The 20,401-nt window shown below is 45.2% G+C and overlaps 1 protein-coding gene across 3 annotated transcripts in view; it reads left to right on the top strand.

Annotated features, from left to right (window-relative positions):
- The first annotated feature begins 411 nt into the window (after positions 1 to 411).
- The window catches only part of ZC3H7A (zinc finger CCCH-type containing 7A), a 33,442-nt gene continuing 13,452 nt past the window's right edge, over positions 412 to 20,401 (top strand). Inside the window, exons 1-12 of one of the 3 annotated variants that reach the window (XM_044746495.2) lie at positions 412 to 581; positions 10,743 to 10,844; positions 11,967 to 12,006; positions 13,586 to 13,783; positions 14,758 to 14,916; positions 15,146 to 15,226; positions 15,319 to 15,357; positions 16,020 to 16,053; positions 16,535 to 16,818; positions 18,229 to 18,433; positions 19,513 to 19,577; positions 20,115 to 20,301. In XM_044746495.2, coding sequence (XP_044602430.1) covers positions 10,777 to 10,844; positions 11,967 to 12,006; positions 13,586 to 13,783; positions 14,758 to 14,916; positions 15,146 to 15,226; positions 15,319 to 15,357; positions 16,020 to 16,053; positions 16,535 to 16,818; positions 18,229 to 18,433; positions 19,513 to 19,577; positions 20,115 to 20,301 — 1,360 coding nt within the window. In that variant the 5' untranslated portion in view covers positions 412 to 581; positions 10,743 to 10,776. Of the gene's footprint in view, positions 582 to 824; positions 1,022 to 10,742; positions 10,845 to 11,966; positions 12,007 to 13,585; positions 13,784 to 14,757; positions 14,917 to 15,145; positions 15,227 to 15,318; positions 15,358 to 16,019; positions 16,054 to 16,534; positions 16,819 to 18,228; positions 18,434 to 19,512; positions 19,578 to 20,114; positions 20,302 to 20,401 lie in introns of those variants that run through there. The other 2 variants (XM_014864500.3, XM_070484920.1) reach the window with 2 other exon arrangements.

Genomic DNA, 20,401 nt, shown 5'->3' on the forward strand with positions numbered 1-20,401 from the left:
AGCGCTGCATAAGGAAGTGCCAAACTCCCCGGCCTCTCAGGGGAGGCCTCCTGCAGCCCGAAACTAGGTCAGGTCCTGCTTAGCCGCGGGCCCGACTTCCCGCTGCCCAGAAAGCACACACGGGCAGCCCCAAGTTTGAGTCACACGGCAGCCTGCCATCGGTCATCCAGACAAGGGAGACCCCGGGCATCCCTGGGTGCCTCTAACGGCTGCAGCGACGGCCCCAGGCCAGCGAGGCCCGCGCGCTCGACCCCGGGGCTGCAAGAGCGCCGGCAGGGCCGAGAGCCCGCGCCGCTCGTGCCCGCGCCCGCCGCCGGCCCGACGTGGCGCCGCCGCCCCCCCCGCCCCCCGCGCCGACGCTCGCGGGCGCAGCCAATGGCGGCGGCTCCCGAGCGGCGGGCGCGGCCTCCCACCAGCAGAGGGCGCCGCGCGGGCGCCGGGGAGCCGCCACCGCCGCCGGTCGCCGAGCGAAGCTGCGAGCGAGCGCCCGGGCCGCCGCCGCCGCCGCCGCCGCCGCCGCCGCCGCTACTGCTCCTCCCCGCGCGCCGCTGTCCGCCCCGGCCGGCGCGGCGTCCCCGCAGGTAGGTGGGCCCGCGCGCCGCCGCCGCCCCCTCGTGCTCGCGCGCGGCCGGTAACGGACGGGGGGGGCAGGGGCGCCCCCCAGCGCGCGGGCCGGGCGGGCCGGGGGTCCCCACCCATCCCCTCCCCGGCGGGGCGGCGGGCCCGGCCTGGGGCGCGTCTACGCCGAGCGGGGCGAAGCGGGTTGTTGCTGCCGCGCCCGCCCCGCGCCGGCGCGCATTTCCGCTCCAGGATCCCTCCCCGCTGGGCATTTCGCTCCAAAGATGGTGTTTTCATTATTCGCGTCCGTCCCGGCGATCGCGGGCCCCCGGGTCCCGGCTCTTGGGCTTGGGGGCCGGGAAGGATGCGCGCGGGGTGCCCTGCTCCTTGATTTCGGGTGCGTCCCTCTCTCTCGGGCGCGCGGCGAGGGGCTTCCTGGCTGGTGGATGCGGAGGCGGCCGGGGTAGGTCTCTCCTCCCCTCCCCCTCCGCCCCGTAAGGAATGGAGACCTGTCAGTTCCCATTAGCGTGGATTTCCTGTTGGGGATGGTCATCGCAGGGGTGTGGTCAGGCCGGACAGCGCCGCCTGGCCCTCGAGGCTGCGCCTGCGCCCTGATTGGGGCACTTTATCCGAAGTGGGGGGATTTCCCCTTCCCCCCCGCCCCCGACGTCGAGGAAGGAAAGGAGGCGCCCGTGGTGGGGATTTGAAGACCAAGGATGTGCTTGTGCTAGGCCTGCGCTGCCCGGGAAGGTGGCCGCGGGCCACATGGGACTGTTGGGCACTTGGAATGTGGTTAGACCGAACTGAGATGTGCTTCCGGTGTGAAAGGGGCACGCCCGAGCTTAGACACTTAGTATGGAAAGAAAAGAGTAAAATGTCCCATTCATACTTTTTTATGCTTAAAGGGTCCACGTTGAGATGATAATATTTTGAACACATTGAGTCGACTAAAATATATTCATACGGGGGCTGGCCCTGTAGTCGAGTGGTTAGGTTCGCGCTCTCTGCTGCATGCGGCCCAGTGTTTCATTGGTTCGAATCCTGGGCGCGGACATGGCACTGCTCCTCGAGCCACGCTGGGGCGGCGTCCCACGTGCCACGGCTGGAAGGACCCGCGACGAAGAATATACTACTGTGTACCGGGGGGTTTTGGGGAGAAAAAGAAAAAAAATAAAATTTTTAAAAAATGTATATATATATTCATACGATTACGCTCACTTTTTTTTTTTTTTTTACTTTTGTTGATGTGGCTACTTGAAAATTTAAAGTTAGGTGTGGGGTTCGAATTTTATTTCTATTGGACAGGGCTGAGGTAGAGCATCGAATTGAATGGGGGCGGGGTGGCTGGGAGCCTGTGCCATCTGCTTATCTTTTCCTGCTTATCTGATGGCATGTGGCCGCCTGTCCCCTAGGCTCTCAAGGAACCCCGGCCTCTTCCTTCTCACGCTCAGCTGAGCTGAACTCTTGAGCTGATTGCACAGTGAGGATCTTGCCCTAATTTGCAGAGTAATTCAAGTTAGTGGACAGGATTTTCTCTCCCTGCTGTGCACCAGAGTCTGGAAATACAGTTATGAGGTCCAGCTCAGAATCAGATCATGAGTTACTGAGGCCGAATATTTTCAGTATTTGGTGTGCGTTTCTGCAAAGAGCCTGTTGATTTTCAGGGCCTCTGCCACACAAGTGAGCTGGAGAGTTCGTGCCTTCATCAGAGTTACTGTGACTTTTGCTTATGGGCTCATCATACCCTGAGCCACACCCTTTTCTCTTCCCATTCCTCAGAGACTGTCAGGTTATGCCAATAAAAATGGTGGTTGTCAACCATATTGTCCCATAATTGTTAATTTTGTTTGATTTTAAAACCTGCCAATTTGAGTGGTTTAAATTGATGTTAGAAGTGGGAAAGGATTAATTATGAAAGAATCTCAACTCTAGGAATGGTGAGGTGACTGCTGGACAGTTTTGAGCATTTTAATAAAGGACGGGATAGAAAAAAATCGGTCTAGAGAAAGTGTGATGTGCGGAAAGTTGTTTTCTAGAGCCTATCTTGAAGTGTTTTGTTTTAGTGAAAATGCTTTTTCTCCAGAATCTTAGGTTTGGAAGTGAAATTTGTTTTCTCTAAACCATGAGGTGTTTATAAACCAAGAAAAAACTTGTAGCCAATATTTTTAGAGTTGAGAAATATTACAATATTAATCCAGAAGTTTAAAAATTAATGCTTGTGATAATACATGTTTAAATTCACCAAAAAAAAAAAAAAAAAAAAGAGGCTCATTAAGTGAGGTGATTTTCTGTAATGTAAAAAACCAGACTACTTACCAGGTTTTGTCCCCACAAGAAATTTGCGTTTTTATTTTATTATGAGTTTAGCAATGCATTGTTTAGTTAATTAATGTTAATTGGTTAGTTAATGTCACGTACCTTGTGAAGCCACAGGAACCAGGTAATGGAACCAGCAAGAGAGAGGCAGAAATTTTCTATTTCACAAATAAAAAAATGGAACCTTTGTATTTTATTAGAATACCTGAATTTGGAGCAAGATATTAATCTGCCACTTTAAAAGGCCTCGCCTGCAGTCTTGGGCATGTCAGTGACCATCTGGGTGACCCTGGGCAAGCTGTTTGTCTTGGAGATTTCGCATCTTGTTGATTTGTCCCGTACAGAATTGGTGTGTAGGGTGAGATGTTCCCCGGGCCTTAATAGCGCTGGGCAATGTAGGAGGCATCCAGCACATGTTGAATCTGACAGTCGTTTCAAAATGAACAGCTCTTGGGGCGAAGGTGGGTCGGGTGGGGATGGGGGACCTGGAAAAAGTATGAAATAACCTTCTTGATGGTTATTTAGCACAGCCTCCATTATGAAGTTTTCATTTTCAGTAAAGAGGAAAAACTGTCTCGTAAAGTATCCAGTACGAGATTCATTGTTTCAAGAAGTTGGTCAAACATCTGTAATAATGTTGCACTACCTGGGTTTGTAGTCTCTGAGTGTGGTGTTCTATCCACACACTTTTATAAGTGTTACCAGAGTGAGCTCACTCAAGATAGGGTTGACAGTAATGTTCCTTTAACTACTTTTTGTTTGTTTATTTACTTATGCCTTGGCACAGAGAGGCTTGAGTGAGGATAGAATTTAACGCAGGCTGGTAACTTTAATTTTTCACTTGAAACTTAGGAATACCTTTTTAGGCAAAAATCCAAGCACCGTCCAGCATGCCCTGGGGCACTTTCTCTGGTCCTGTGTCCGTAAGTCTTGTAAGTAAGGCTGTTTGATATTTATTCCCTGTACCTAGACACATTATGTTAGGGGCCGAGGTATCTGCATGTGAAGCTGTTCCCCGCTGTCGTACCCTAACTCCGTGTCCCCTGCATTCCTGTGAAACCCTATGCTTTGTCTAAGTTGCTTTAAATGATGGCTCTTGAACAGTCACTGTGCGCATGCGTGCGTGTGGGGGTGTGTGTTTATTCGGTTCCTCTCGAGTGACTTTCAAGTGCCCACCTGTCTGTCAGAGCTGCACTCGGCTTAGGGAGCCGGGCCCAGGGCCAGCTTCCACACCCTCGCCCTCTCCCAGGCGTCAGCGGCACTTACGGTGCAGAATAGCACTGTGGCTGAGAGTTTAGGCTCGGAGCCACCTGTCTGGCTCTGGAATCTGGCTCGGTGGCTTCCTGGCTGTGTGATCCTGGGCTGCTGGCGTCACTTCTCTGCTTCAGTTCCTCATAGTCCCTATCTCTTAAGGTTATTATGAGGATTAAATGACTTATTCCGTGTAAAGCCCTGGGAACAATGCCTGGCATCTAGTAAGAGCGTTAAGGGTTAGATATTATTTCTGTCTCTATAGTATGTCGCACTTACCTTGGTGTCTTCTGCTGCTGGGAGCTGGGTTCTAAAGTTACGGTGGGAGGCCGGCGTCTCGCCGATTGGAATACATCGTCTAGGTACCGGCACTGTTCCAGACTTCAGGGCAGTGAGTTTCACCGGCAGGCGCTGAGCGTGTACTTAAGGAATTCTCATGAAGATCCGGGGTGCCTCTGTCCTTATGTCAAACTTCAGAATTAGCAAATTTACGATCAGCTGATTCCAGAAAGACCATGTCCCAGCTTGCAAGGGTTTAGTTAATTTAATGAAATTCACATATAATTGAATTTCTTGCTTTAAAGTGTGCTTTTGAAAGCTCCTCCTCCTCCCCATTTCCTTTTCATTTCGGAAGAAGGGGGCGGGGGGGGGGGTCTTGCTTTTCACCTGTTGGCGGTGAATGAAGCCCATCGCTGCATGGCTTCGGGGGTCATGGCGGTTTCAGTTTCCTCTCTGTCGCTGTCACCAGCTGATTCCCATGGTGCGGATTCACTCCCCTCCTTGTTCCCTGAAGGGTCACGGGGGGAGTCCACCACAGCCAGCTCGCTGTGTCCAGTCCTTTCCTCTCGGACACCCTCCTTTGTCGTGCCTGCCTTTGTGAACAGTTGTACCAGGTAACTCTCGGGCCTGTGAACATTGTGTGCAGCATTCTCTTTGCTTATTCATTCATTCACTCACTCATTTCATTCAGGTGTTTGTTGACCTGGACCCAGATATTGTCATACAATCAGTACTAAGAAAGACAAGGTACCTCTTGAAGTGAATAATGGGGTGAGGATGGGATGTGGTGACAATTGAGGGTCAAGGAAGGCCTCTGACAGTGACATTTAAGCCAAGACTCCAGGATGAAAGGAGCCAGCTCTGTGCAGATCTGGGAAGTGTGTTATAGGCAGAGGGAACAGCAAGCACAATGGCCCAGAGGCACCGAGCCCTTGGCTGGTTCTGAAAACCCACAGAGGGCCAGTGTGACAGGGGCTGAGTGAGTGAATCTGGGTGAGGGTGGCGTCACAGTAAAGAATCTAGATTTTATTCAAGCTCCTGGGCAGCCATTGAAAGAATTTAAGCCAGAGTGTAATGATCAATTTATGTCTTTAAGAAAGCATTCCTTTTGGTTTGTGTGGGAAATGGGTGGAGGAGGGGTCGTGGCGAGGACAGGGAGCTGAGAGCAGAGGCAGGAGAGAGGGGGTTGCGACATCCACGGAAGAGATGGTGTGACTCTGGCTGCCGGGCCAGGGGTGGCCAAGGAGCACTTGGGAGTGATCAGGTTTGGGGTGTCCTGCACACATTTTGACGGCATCACCAGTCGGCTTTGTCTGTGGATGACTGGATGTGGAGTGTGAGAGAAGAAAAGAGGGTGACGCCAGGTGTCTGGTCTGAGCAACTGGCCACGTGGTGGTTTCGTTGTTGCAAAGGTAAGACTGGGCAAAGGGTTAGGACTGCGAGGTGGGCCCAGGATCAGGGGCATTCAAGTTAGGAATGCTGATGAAATTCACAAACAGGCCCAGAATTGCGTGTGTGATAAAAGTGGCCTTACACGGATCAGTGTAGATAGATGACCTTTCTGTGAATGATGTGTGGGCAACTGGGAGCTATTTGGGAGGGACATATATATATATATCCTTACGTCACTCCTTACAGTGAACGAGTGGATTCGATTAAAAAAATTTTTTTTTAATGAAACAGTAAGAGTGCTAGAAGAAAACGTGGAGAATGATTTTATAATCTCAGTGGGGTGAAGATATTTCTGAGGATGTCAAAATCCAGAAGGCATAAAAGAAAATATTGAGAAATTCAGCTACTTGAAGATAAAACTTCTGCTGTCAAAAAGTACCATAACTCAAGTCAAAGGATTGATGTCAAATTGAGGAAAATAATAATACCACCACAAAGGACTACTTTCCTCAGCATATAAAGAGCTTTTCCCATAAATAAGAAAAGCTCACCCTGGAAGAAAAATGGGCAAAAGGTATGAGCAAATCATTCACAGAGAAGGATGTCCATCCAGATGGCTCTTAAATCTGGAGAGATGTTCCGCCTTGCTCATGACAGAAAGACAGAAACAAAACCCACCACTTTGTCACACTTCTTTCTCCCGCCCTTGGTTGACAGAGCTGAAAACGTTTGAGAATTCTTTGGTGAAGGAGTGAAATGGGACCCTTGTGCCCTGTGGGTGGTAGGGCTGTTTGGTGTAACTTGGCAACTGCTGGCAAAAGAAACCAATGTGTATACCCTTCATGCTGCAGAAATTCTTTAAAGGTATACATATCTGAAATGTCCTGTGTACCTGGTGAGCTTTAAAGATTGGAAATGACCAAAATGTCCATCACTAGGGGCCTGGGGAAGTTAGGGTGTAACCACATCGTGGGACATGCTACGTGGCTGTTAAGGATAAAGCAGTAGCTTTGTGTGTATCGATAGGGAGGGACTTCTAAGGTCAGGTACTGGGTGAAAAAAGCAAGGTACGGAACATGTTAGGAGCCCCGGTTTGTATAAAAAATAACATATGCACAGGATATTTTTAACTTGTTACTTTCGAATAATTATAGATTCCTGGGACGTTGCAAAAGTAGTGTATGGAGTGTGTATGAGTCCCATGAACCCTTGATCCGATTCCCGAGGGGTGCGGTGTTATATAACTGTCGAGCGTTATCAAAGCCGGGAAATTGACATTAGTGTCGTACTGTCCGCCAAACTACAGACCTTATTCAGTTTCCACCAGCTTGCACACGCACTCGCGTGTGTGTGTATCCATGTAGATTTATCCCGTGTGTGGGTTCATGCAACCACCACTTCAGTCAAGATGCAGAATTGTTCCACAGAATATCTTTGTCGGGACACATAAGAGCCTGGTGACAATGGCTGGTTGGCCTGAGGAAGGGCAGATGGGTGGCTGAGTGACAGGGTTAGGAAGGAGACATTCCTTCTCACTGTCAATACTGAAATACTACTTTTAAACAGTTTGCGATGCATACCAGCATGCCAGTAGAACAGTCACATAAGCGGAGGGTGTGCAGCTCTGCCTGGGGGTGGACGTGGGCGTTGTCGGGGGCCCCAGCTGAGGATGGTTAAGGTCCGGGCAGTGTGGGAGGTCCTGGAGGGGCGAGTGTGGCCAGGCTTGAGAAGGGGGCCTGATGAAACCCCAGGCTCTCCCGTGTAGAGGTCAGCTGGAGAGGGAGCCCCATTTTCAAGAAGGGAGTGGACACCTGTCACGTGCTGCTCAGTTTGAGTAAGAAAAGTGGCTGTTGGATTAACTTTATTGAGTTCTTCTTCATTTTAAAATTGAGGCGGATTTAACTGGATCCAGAAATAAAATGGCGTGTAAAGCATGTCTCTTTTTCTTTCTTTCTTTCAAAACTGGGGTAGGGGAGGTTTATTTCCCAGATAAAACCAATCTGTGGTGGAAAAAAAAATCAGAACAGTGGTTGCCTGAGGTGGGGGTGGGGAAGGGACATTGAGAGAACTTTCTGGAGTGACAGTAATGCTCTGTATCTCATTTGGGATCTGGGGTTACATGAGCATACCATTTGTCAAAACTTGCCTTAAAATTTGCACATTTTACCTTAAAAGGGTGTAAACAAATATTGAACTCTACTTAATGATATGTATGCTAAAGTGTTTACTTGTGAGTTAGAATTGATGTCTGCAACTCGCTTTGCAGCTTACCAAAGTAATGTGGATGGATGGAAGGACAGGAGGATAGGCAGAGGGCTAAAGACGGGCAGATGTGATAAATACAGCAAAATGTTAATTGTAGAAGGTACAAAAGGCATGTATAGGTATATGGTGTTCATTGTGAAAATTTTAACTTTACTGTGTGTGTAAAAATTTTCATAATAAAAATTTGGGGAGAAAACTCCAGAAGATTAAATGTTCTGTAATGTTATATTTAAATATCACCTGATATTATGTCCCCAAATGTTTAAACACGTGAAGGAGGCGGGTATTTCATGATGTTAAAGGAGTTTGCGTCGTTGTATTTCCTCCTAATCATTTACTTGAGTTGTCAGCCCTTTGCCACCCGCCGTTTGTCCGTTAGAGGTCAAGGTTCAAGGTTTTCCGTAACTTGGTGGATTCTCATTACCCAGCAGCCCACAGATTGACACCACCGGGGAACCTCAAACTAATTCCACACCTGAGGACAGAGGTAGGGAGAAAGGTGTGTCATTCAACAGAAAAAGGGACTAGTTCCTGCTATTGGGTTTTCTTCCTTTGTCCCCTCCTTCCGGCCCAACTGCCGTTGCCCCACTGCTTCTCTGGGGGCCTTTGAGCTCTGAAGTTCTGACTCGGAGTCAGCCCTGCTTTAAATAAACTAGGAAACAGGCTTGGTGGTCCCTGAAGTCATCTTTCCAAGGAAGGGCTCAGAGCCTGCGTAGACTTTTTTTAATACTTTAATTGTTTTCCCCCAGAGATAATTCATTTACAAGGGTAAAAAAAAAAAAGCTTTAAACGCATGCAGTGAAAGGCACCGTCCTACTCCTGTCCCAGCCCCCAGTTTTGTGTCACTGCTGGAGTTTTCCATGTTTCCCTCTGGAGCTCTTTCGTGTGTATACAAGCAAATGTGAATATATAGTCCCCTCTCCTCCCTCTTTTTTTTTTTTTAACGCAACAGGATCATATCATGGACGCTTGTTCCTCACCTTTTTTTTTTTTTGCACAGTTTACTCAGCCATTTCCTTTTTGATAGACATCAAATTAATTTTCAATCTTTTTTCTCTCACAATAGTGCCTCCCTAAAGAACTTTGTACATACAAGTATGAATTTAAAAAATTTTTATTATGGAAATGGTCAGAGATGTCGAGTAGAGGAGCATAATGTACCCCTATATGGCTCCCCATTGTCCGGCTGGGACAGTTACCCTATTTTGAGTGTTCTTGTTGCGTTCCCACCCATTTGTCCCCCTTTAAGCTAAACTGTCTTAAAAGCAAATTCCAGAAATAACGCCATTTCATTTCAGTGTCATGGGCGTTTTAAACTTTACTTTGAAAAATTTCAAACATGTACAAGGTAGAAAGAAACCCTGTGCTTATCACCTCCCCCCCTTGTTTTTAGTTGCTGGAGTATTTTAAAGCAAACCCCAGATATCATATCCTTTCACACGCAGACGCTTCAGTAAAGTACCAACTTTTAGGTATAAGATCAAAATATTTAGAACTGACAGTATTTAAAAGACAAATTAGCACCCGTCACCAGCCTTTGGGGCATTCCAGCCTCCAGCCTCACCCCTACACTTTGAAAAAGGTGGATTTAAAAATAAAACTTCAGGTGGTAAGCAATAACGAAACTAAAACATTTCAGCTATGTACTTGAAACATGGGTGTGCTTTCCCTGTTTGTCACGTGGGCCCAAATACATGGTTTATGTGACAAGATGTCTTCTTAGGTTTAGATCTCAGTAGTTCTCATCCAGGAGTGGTTTTGTGTCATCGTCGTCCCCCCCGCCCCGCCAGGGGACATTTAACGCCGTGTGGAGACATTTTTGTTTGTCACATCTGAGGGGAGCGGATGCTACTTGCTTCTAGTGGGTGGGGGCTGCTAATATCGTACAATGCACAGGGTAGCCCCATAATAAAGAATTATCTGGCCCAAACTGCTGAGGTTGTGAAATCCTAGTTTAGGACGCTGGGAGGTGATGTTTTATCACAGATCTCTTCCCTGGGTCTCCTGTGGCTTGCTGGGAACTGCTAAATGAACATGAAAAGTGGGGGAAGATACCAACAGCACTGACACATGTTGACATTTGCCAGTGATGCATTGAAGGTAAACCCTTACCTTCCAGAAAATTCCAACAGAAGTAACTTCATTGAGATGACTTATTCTATCAGTTGTGTCAACAAGGATTATTTCAGAAGTCTGTGTAACAAAATACGTGTAAGGTTTTAGCCTCCGCTGGCGAGGAAGTCAGACGCCTGCGGAGGCAAGTGGGTAGGAGCCCTTTCTTCTTCTGGAGAGCTTCCAGAAGCAAACAAGGCCGAGACTGTTCCAGTGGCAGCTTACGCGTGCGTGCAGACAGGGAAACAACAAGACCTGTGGTTGAAGGAGGGAAGAGACGAGGGGGAGGCGAGAAGGGACTTTTCATGGAGATTATTGAGGACGAGCCCCACAGTCTCAGGGCCGGGCAGCCTGGGGGAGCGTGGAAGCCATCTGCTGCTGTGTGCTGGGCGACAGGGACCTCCCAGGGCACTCAGGCTGGGTTCTTGGTGTCCGGGACCCAGGAGTCAAGTCGGCAGGATGGACGTGTCCACAGCTGAGTGTGTGACGGGACCGCCAACGATGGGCGTTTTAGCTGAGGTCCAGGGGCCCCAGCGCCTTGTGTGACTCTCTGCCTTGCTTCTTTCCAGATTGCTCGTTTAGAAAGTGGATGTGCGGGGTAACATGTCCAGTGTGTCCGAGGAGAGGAGAAAAAGGCAGCAGAACATTAAGGAAGGCCTGCAGTTTATACAGTAAGAGTTCAGTTCATACCTCGTGCTCTCGTCACCCAGGGATTCTTGTTTATATGCTGTACATTTTGCAGAGGTTGAGATCTTTAGTTTGTGTAATAAGTCCTGTTAACTCAGGTTAGAAACTAGATATTTTTTGTTCCAGTAGTGTTTTCTGCTCTTCTGCACTGGATTCTTTGTGTCCTGAAGTGGGTCTTACTGAGGCTGATTTTTAGGGTTAAAGTCCTTTCATAGCCCTGAAAATGTTAGATGGAGAAATTTGAACCTAATCTCCTAAGAACACTTCTGATGAGTGAAAACCGACTGAAAATGAACATCTTGTCAGTACCTGGGGCTTTTCTGATCAAACATTTCTGTTAAGAAGCTTGGTCTCTAACTGGCCGCCTTTCTTTTTAGTTGAAGTATTATTGACATAGAACATTGTCAGTTTCAGGTGTACAGTGTAGCGGCTGGATAATTACAAACATTAGGAAGTGACCATCACGACGAGTCGAGTTACCATCCGTCTCCCATAAAGTTGTTCAGTATTACTCACTATATTCTCTGTGCTGTGTATTATAGCCCCATGTCTTGTGTATTTTATAACGGGAAGTTTATACTCTTAATCCCCTTCACCGATTTTGCCCCCCGCCCCGCACCCCTGCCCCTCTGGCAACCACCAGCTGGTTCTCTGTATCCGTGAGTCTGTTTCCATCTAACTGGCCTCCTTGAAGCATTTCAGGGTCTGGAAGCCATGGCTTCAGTGGACGTGACCAGGCAGGAGGCCTCTTTGTTCCTCCCAGGAAGGAGGCGCTCTTCTCTGTGCTACAGTAAATTGGATCGAGTAGTGTTAGTGGTTCTATACTGTTTTTAAACTTTTTTGGCATATGAAGAACTAGACCTTCTTTTAGTAGCAGGAGATTTGAAAGGGACATGTACTTACTCAAGAAAGGACCAAAGAATCATTTTAGATTTTTTTTCATGACTGCAGTTGTATGTGAATAATGATAGTAAAGGAGAAGTGAGTCTTTAAAATGTGCTTTGAACCAGTGAAAAGGTAATAGAACCCCACCCTTAAGATGACTTATGGATAAACAAATCCTGATAGAGCCTGATAATTAACACTAATGTGTTTCTTCTCCGTAGGTCACCACTGTCGTATCCAGGAACACAGGAACAATATGCGGTAATGACTCTGGGAGGGTCTGCTCGCAAGCCCTGCACGTAGCTTGTGAACTATAATCTATAGCAGGGGTCGGCAAACTGCAGCCCCGTGGGCCAAATCCGGCCCCTCTTCTGTTTTTGTAAATAAAGTTTTATTGGAATACAGCCACGACCATTTGTTGATGTATTATGTGTGGCTGCTTTCACAACATATGGTTGTTGAGACAGAGACCATATGGCCCACAAAGCCTAAAATACTTCCTTTCTGGGCATTTACAGTAAAAGTTTGCTGCCCCTTATATATAGGACAGCATTGTTTTTTTTGATATATTTGGACAGTTGTCCTGTATTTTCTTCCCTGTATTAATTTAACTTAGAGAAGAGAAGTTCTAACCGTCATAAAGAGTGGATAGTAAGAGGGAAGAGCTAGTGATGAATCTGTTAGTTAGACGCTAACTAGTTAGAAAGCCCGGGTCTCTGCGTCTTACACTCCCGGCCCTCGTCTCTACAGACTGTTAGTTCACTGTGGCTTTGTGTCCCTGAGGGTTTTGATGCTCCTAAATGCCGCTTCTTTGACTCCACCTCTCTCCCTCCCTGTCCTTCACTCCTCGGTTCCCTCTTCCTTCACCCCCTCTCTCTAGAAAGATGGAGAATCATAGAGTATTAAGCTAGAAATGACTTGGATTGGTCTTTTCATTTTACAGTCCTTTCCTTTTACAATTGGGGAACGAGGGTCCAAAGGGGTTCAGTGGCGTGTCACAGGTCACCTCAACTATTGAACGTTGATCTGGCCAGTTTTCTTTAATACTTTCGTCTGCTTAGATATGAATTCATAAAAGGAAACCAAGAAGAGTTGAATATTTATCTCATCTTGTGATAGGAAAAGACTTTTAAAATATTAAAGCAATGGTAGAAATTGTGGAGGAAACTTAAGAACCTTTGTATATACCAAAAAAATGTGTATACTTATTTGGTTACAAAAAGGTTTAGCCTCCCCTCCCCTTAAATCAGTAAATGACTCGAGCAAACATTTGCAGAAGAAGAAATACAAATGGTCTGTAAAAATGTGGGAAAGTTCAGCCTCACTGGTAATCAGACACGCAAATAAAAAGGACAGTTTTTCACCTTGAAATTGGTAGAGATTTTATGTGCAAGCACACACAACGTGTGCACATACTCCTCCGTGTCGGTGGCGTGCTGTGAAGCAAAGCCTGAGAAGTATTTGTTGTTTCTGCCTTTTTTGGAAGGCCATTTAGAAATGCTAGTCAAAAGCCTTAAAATATTCCTTCTCTTTGCCCTAGAGTTCCACTGGTAGAGATTTGTCCTAGGCACAGAGTTGGAGATGAGAACAAATATTTACAAGGTGCTTTTGCTGCATACCTCTTCATAATGAGATACTGAATTTTCTCTTGAAAAAGCAGTAAGGTGAAAACCCGAGGCGAGATGGCAGTGGCTTGGCCTGGATCGCACAGTTTCTTCCAACAGTGCTTGTCACCCTGTCGAAGAATTTCCTCTGAAGTTGCAAATACAGAGATTACAATTTACTTATACCCCAGCTTGTTCCATAAGGTCTTCAAGTGGTAACTTGCTTTTTCTTTTAGGTATATTTACGGGCTCTGGTGAGAAATCTTTTTAATGAAGGAAACGATGTGTATCGGGAACGTGATTGGAACAGCTCGCTGAGCCAATACACAGAAGCTTTGAACATAGCTGATTATGCAAAGTCTGAAGAAATTTTAATCCCTAAAGAAATAATTGAAAAACTACATATAAACCGTATTGCTTGCTATTCTAATATGGTGAGTTGTGATTTTTAGAACAATGTTTCTAGAAAGAAAAAGCATTTTCACAACATAGTACATTAATAAAAGTCAGTTTCCTGATTGCAGTTTTTAAGAAAGATGTATTAACTGCTCTCAGCATGGCCTGAAGCTTTCAAAAATCAGCTTTGGACAAATATTTAGGGATTTTAAAAATAATTTATTTCTTAGTTACTGGTCCTTGGAGATTCCCATTTGATTATGGCTTTTGGGAGTGTGTCTGCTTCTAAAGGAAATCAGCCTTGGAAGAAACAGGTGTTCGCAGATCAGCACATGTATCAGGTGTCTGTCTGCGTCGGCTCCACTTCCCTTAGTCAAGCTTTACTTACTTCTCTTAGGACCTTTCAAAATTAGCCTTCAAAACAGTAATTAACCTTCAAAAGAATTAACACGTGCTTTTCACATTTCCAAGCTTAAAAAGCGATGTTGTCATGTGCTTATAATTTCCACTGTGGACCTCCAGTAGCATTTACCCATGCATTTTAGAAAGGTGACCTTGTTGTCTCCTAGGTCTTTGTTAAGGAGCATTCATTGATGACGTGTTTTCTATAGTGTATTCCTCATTGACTAGCTGTCAAATGGGAGTTACGTTTCCGTTTGACACTTTAATGAGCTCCACAAAGCGGTAACTATGGCAAGGAGGACAGGAGCGTGACACCTGGAGACATCAGCTATGGCAGGAGAGTTTTATTTCTTGATCTGGGGCCTTTATGGCCAAATGTTAACATCGTCTGATCGGAGTGGTGGGGGCATGAGTACTCATGATTTTCTTTCTACTTTGGTGTTTTTGAAATTTCACAACGAAAATAATTTTAAAAAGAAAACTAATACTGCTAACTTGGAGTTTAAAAGGAGGATAATAGACTGGGGTCTTAATTTGCTTGCATTTGCGGGAAGGCACCATGCAAGAAATGAATTGTTTGGTTGCTAACTTTGTATTTTGTTCTTACCAGGGTTTCCACGATAAAGTTTTAGAAGATTGCGATACAGTCCTCAGTTTAAATGCCACTAACTGCAAAGCTCTGTATCGGAAGTCGAAGGCTCTGAGTGACTTAGGAAGATACAAAGAGGCTTATGACGCTGTGGCCAAGTGCTCCTTAGCCGTGCCTCAGGTGTGGGATTCCTATCTCAGTTCGTTTGTTTACATCCTAGCCATTTTATTGGTTCGCAGTGGAGGAATGTTAAAGAGTTACATTTTCCAGCCATCAGCCAGCCTCAGCTGGGACTAATTGCTCATGACGCAAGTGTCTTGACGGAATCCAAGTTGGAACATTTTGCCTATTCGTCTTCACATTTAGTAAATACAACCCTCCATTAATCATATATTCTCACTTTTTTCAGGATGAACATGTAATAAAACTAACTCAAGAACTAGCTCAGAAATTGGGATTCAAAATAAGAAAAGCATATGTTAGAGCCGAGGTAAGCCGAGTTCTCTCCATGAGGCATTTTCCTCTTGTTTTGTGACGTGGAGTCAGTTCTATTTTTAAGTTTGTGTCTGTTTTTGCTTTCAGCTCTCCTTAAAATCAGCTCCTGGAGATGGCGCTCCCAAGGTAAAGTTACTCCTCCTGTAAGAATCAGAATTTTTTAAAAAAGAAGAAGAAAATATAGAAGCATTAGCAGTTCTGCTTTTAACATTTTTGGTTTGTGTCTATTTTGGAGACTTTTTTATTCCTGAAACATGTAATTGGCCAGAGCTTCCTCTCCTGTAAAAAGAAAGCAAATAACTCGAGGAGTATCTTCTCACCAGCATTTCCTGCAGTTCAGTGGGGCATTTTACAAGATGTAAGAGATGTGAGGTTTATTAGAAAGAGTGGCTCAGGGCCAGATACTAATTTGGGAAGTCATTGGTATAAACACAGTTCACAAGGTGTTTTTTTTTAAAGACAAGTCTTGGAGCTGTTAGGGTGCCGTTGTGAGATGGAGAGTGAGTGGTGGCTAGCCTAGTCCCTCCGGAACTCACATGCTCCTGAATGTCCTTTGGGAAGTCCTGGTCCACAAGAAATAAGTGGTGGGAGTAAGGATAGACCAGCACCGTGTAACACCACGTATTACAAAGGTTTCCATATTCCATTTATTTCTTGGATGTTATTAATTAGAAGGGAGTCACGTTTCTGTTAGGACCCGCCTTGCTCTCTTAGAGTGACTTTTACAGATTGCTTCATAGTTTAGAATCTTGAAAATACTATGATCCATTATTTGGTTTAATTTCTAGGCTTTGAACTGTTCTGTGGAAGATATTGAGCCAGGTATGTTTTCACGTGTCATCTTAATCTGAAAAGTGCCAACTTTAGACATTGCATACATTATAGTGTCTTCAGATAGGATTGCTATGTGGTTATTAGTATTAAAGCAAGAATAATTTCGAAGACCACCTTTGTGCTTCTGGATCTGCTGGCAAGTGATTGACAGTACTGAATGTCAGTAAGCAGTCATTGAATGCTCTTTATGACCCTCCCACTATCTAGTATCTGCTCAAAAGGGGTTCAGGCATTTTGAGAAAGAAGGAAAAGTTTTCACAAGTGAATATGTCAGTTCCTGGGTAAAACAGATTATTTTTAGAATTCCTTTTATCCTTTTATTTGAATTGCTTTTACTGTTATATGTATCTATTTTTATAATTGCTTTCATATTTTTACCTAGCTCTTCATTTTCTCTTTGTTGGCTATTGACACTAGTATCATGTAAGTGCCCTGAAAATGAATGAGTACGTTTCCGTCCGTGTTACAGATTTATTAACTCCAAGGCAAGAAGCAGTTCCTGTTGTTTCTATACCTGCATCCAGTTTTTCTCACCAAGTTGGAAGTGAGCTGGCCTCAGTTCCTATTATGTCCTTAAGTTCTATTTTGCCACTGCAAGTGGACGAGAGCTCTCTGCCGTGTACAGTGTTGGCAAACGGAGGAAAGATCCCCTTCACTATGCCGGAAGCTTTTTTAGATGATGGAGATATGGTCCTTGGAGATGAAATAGATGACCTCCTTGATTCTGCACCTGAAACTAATGAAGCCGTTATGGTAAATTTCAGTGTTACTCTTTTCTTCTGAAGGCAGGCTTAATTTGTTTTAAATTGTAATATAACTTGCTAGCTATTTTCAGTATTGCCTATAAACTAAACTTTGAGTTATTTATGTTGAAAATTACCTTTGTCCTTCTCTGCTGGCGACTGGCTAATTTGGTCATCTTTGAAATAAGGAACCTATTGTCTAGTAATTAGGCAATTTTTCTTCAAGTCATGTTGGGACCGTGTATTATGGAAAGGGTGAATTCAACATTCTGACAGAGAATAGCCCTGTGATGTTTAAGGAAAAGAAGTTTTGTGGACTAAAGACTTCTCACTCCTTAAGGATAATTCTCTAGTAACCATATACCGTAAAGCGAGGGTCAGCACACTATAGCCCACAGGCCAACTCTGGCCTGCCGCCTGTTTCCGTATGCCTGGCAAACCTAGAATGACGTTTACGTTTTTACATGGTTGGAAGAAGGAAAAGAGGAGAATGATATTTTATGACACGTGAAAATATTTTATGACACTGCAGTAACAGAATTGAGCAGTTGCAACAGAAACCATGTGACTTGCAAAGCCTGAAATATTTAATGTGTAGCCCTTTACAGAAAATGTTTACTGACCCCTGCCACAAAGTGTATTAAAATAGCAGCAGCAGTAATAATAATATGATGGATGGTGATGAGGGGGGAGATTCAGAGCTGGTTTCCAGGGTGGTGAAGTCGGTGGTGTGCTCATGGAGTTGACTGAGGGAAGGAGAATGTGTGAAAGGCAGGCAGACCGGGTTTGATCTTTCCAGCTCTGTGCTCTGGGCCACGTTACTTCACCTCTCCGTCCCTCAGTTTCCTCATCTGTACTGTGGCGATCGCAGTAGGATATATCTCAGAGTTATAAGAATTAAATAGGTAGTGTATCACATAAGATGAGGCACATGGGAGCTCTCAGTAAACTGTTGCTTTGATTTGGGAGGGGAAGGTAGTCTTCTGTTTGTGCTTGTGAGACTGTAAGGTCACAGCTCCAGAAAGATGCTCCCAATCCTCCAGGCTTCTCCAGCTCCCTTCTCTTGAGCACCTTCCTTCTGCCCCAGCCCCCACACACATCCTCACAATTCCTCCTTAAAGAAGCCAGTTCTCATGAGCCCTGTGGTCAGTGAGGGTGGGGAGTCACAAGGAAGTTTGAAAATGAAACATGAATGTCACATTTGGATTACAACAATAATAGACATTGCATCTTGATCCTTTTTAAAAACCGAGGTTGAGAAAAGAAACTCTGTAGCTTAGATCTCTCTACAGAGTCTTGATTTTGATTTCAACTTTGTGACAGAACATAATTACCCAATGTAATCATTTGTTTTTATGTGCTGATGTTAGAACAGTTCAGGCAAGTTGGAACTGAGTTTCAATCTTGTTTTCTTCTCTAGCCATCTGCTTTAGTGAGAGGACCCCTTCCGACAGCCAGTGTCGCCCCTAGCATACCCTTTTCGGCGTCTCTGTTGGGCACCTTGCCCATTGGTGCGAGGTATGCTCCGCCACCCTCCTTCTCAGAGCTGTATCCACCTTTGACTTCATCCTTAGAAGATTTCTGTTCTTCTTTAAATTCGTTTTCGATGAGTGAATCCAAACGAGGTAAGAATCAAGCCATTTATGTAAACAATTGCAGTTTCGTTGTCTAAAAAAGTCAATTTGTGTTTGACAATTATTTAACCAATTCTAGGTAGTTGGTCCTTGAATTATTTTCATTGTGGCTGGAAATAGAAAAACTAAACCTTCAGTTTTAAATTCAGCTGGACTTAACTGTGCCATTGTGGAGATCAAGAAGCAGAGGCGTGAGATAGGAATGGATGTGGCACTGTTTTTTTTTATCAGATGGTTTAAGCTGGGTGTCTGTTGTTTGGGGAGGTGAAATGACTTTCAATGTTCTCTCCAAGAGGTGTACCCATCTTAATGGGTCTTAATGACAGATTAGCTTTTTAAATGCTGAACTAGGCAAATATTTAGTTGAGACTAATTTAAGATCAGTGTTCAGAATGATAACAAGCAGAGCCATGTGTTTCAGGCTTCATTCGTTCAGCTCAGTGAACTATGCCTGAAGCCTGCGTTTTACAAGGGATTGCTGGGGTTTTGGTCTGACTCCTGTTTCTGTAATCCTAGGTTTAATATATACTTTTCAACAATAATGATAAAAACCTTCATATTTTTCTGAGGCATAGTTACATGGTTAAAGGGACAAAAATCAAAATAATTGATTTAAAGATTGACAGCTGAAGTGACTCCAATTTATGGGAGACAGTAGAGCAGAGAGGAAATAATTGAGCGGTAGACTAAGAAAGAAAGTAGCTGAACCTCACTGATGTCATGGTGAGCTCCTGCTTCATATTTTCAAAAGAAGAGGCTCTTTTCCCATTTTGAATATGAACTATTTTTTAGTCATTTTTAGTAGTCCCACTTTGTAGGCCCTGCCTTAGCTTCTATCTTTGAAAATAGCTTTTTATTTAAATTTGTTCGTCTAAGGGTTATTTATGCCCTTGGTTCCTAGAGGAACGGAAAGAGTCTGTAGTCCTCTGTGAGTGTCAGGAGTGAGCGAGAAAGCTCCCAGGAGCTGGGCTGGGAAGGCAGCGTGGGGGCCACGGTCAGCTACGAAGGCCTGGTGTTCTTGTTCCATGATTAGAGTGAAAAGGTCTGTTGAAGTCTTTTTATTATTTTAGATCTGTCCACCTCAACTTCTAGAGAGGGAACATCGCTTAACAGCAGTAACTCTGCCCTTTTACTTGTAAGTGCCACTTCCTCTTTTGTAAATACATCGCTTAAATTGAAAATAGGTCTTTTACTTAAGTAACATAGTTATCTGAACGGACATGACGTTCTCCCTTGAATTTCGTGTGTGCCGGGGGAAATAGCGTTAAATAAGACTGCCGGGACGTCCAGTAGTGAATGCTCTGTTTAAGCCTGGCTCCGTCATAGCAGATTAATCGCCATAGCAGACAGCGTAAGAGGCTTTAGCGCAGGAGAAGCACAGCAAGGAGACACAGCATCAGGGCGTGCGAAGGGTGTTTGCTGTTGGAGCAGAACAATCACCTATCACTTTAACGACTCCTGGAGGAGCCCAGAGTGTGGGGGAGGGGCCTCGAGACCCAAAGAGGAAGATGTAGGAAGAAAGTTTTTAAGTAGAAGCCCATTAAGGACAGAATAGGACCGACTTCAGTCGGTGAAGAATGTCTCATTTGTCAGATGAATTCGTTTCCTGCTCTGGCGATAGTGCAATACTTGTTGGCTGTCTTTTGTGTTTTTCTCCTTGTTCTTCTTGCAGATGAATGGACCAGGCAGTCTGTTTGCTCCTGAGAGTTTCTTGGGGATTTCAAGTCACCCTAGAAACGACTTTGGCAACTTCTTTGGAAGTGCAGTTTCCAAACCACCTTCGTCAGTGACCCCCAGACACCCCCTTGAAGCAACCCACGAACTGAGACAAGCTTGCCAGATCTGTTTTGTAAAATCAGGTCAGGACCAAACAAAGGAGCAGACAGTGTTAAACTCATCGATAATGTGGGAGTTCTGGGGCCCGCCCGGTGGCACAGCAGTTAGGTTCGCACGTTCTGC

Source organism: Equus asinus, chromosome 14 (assembly GCF_041296235.1).
Source record: "Equus asinus isolate D_3611 breed Donkey chromosome 14, EquAss-T2T_v2, whole genome shotgun sequence".
NCBI lineage: Eukaryota > Metazoa > Chordata > Mammalia > Perissodactyla > Equidae > Equus > Equus asinus.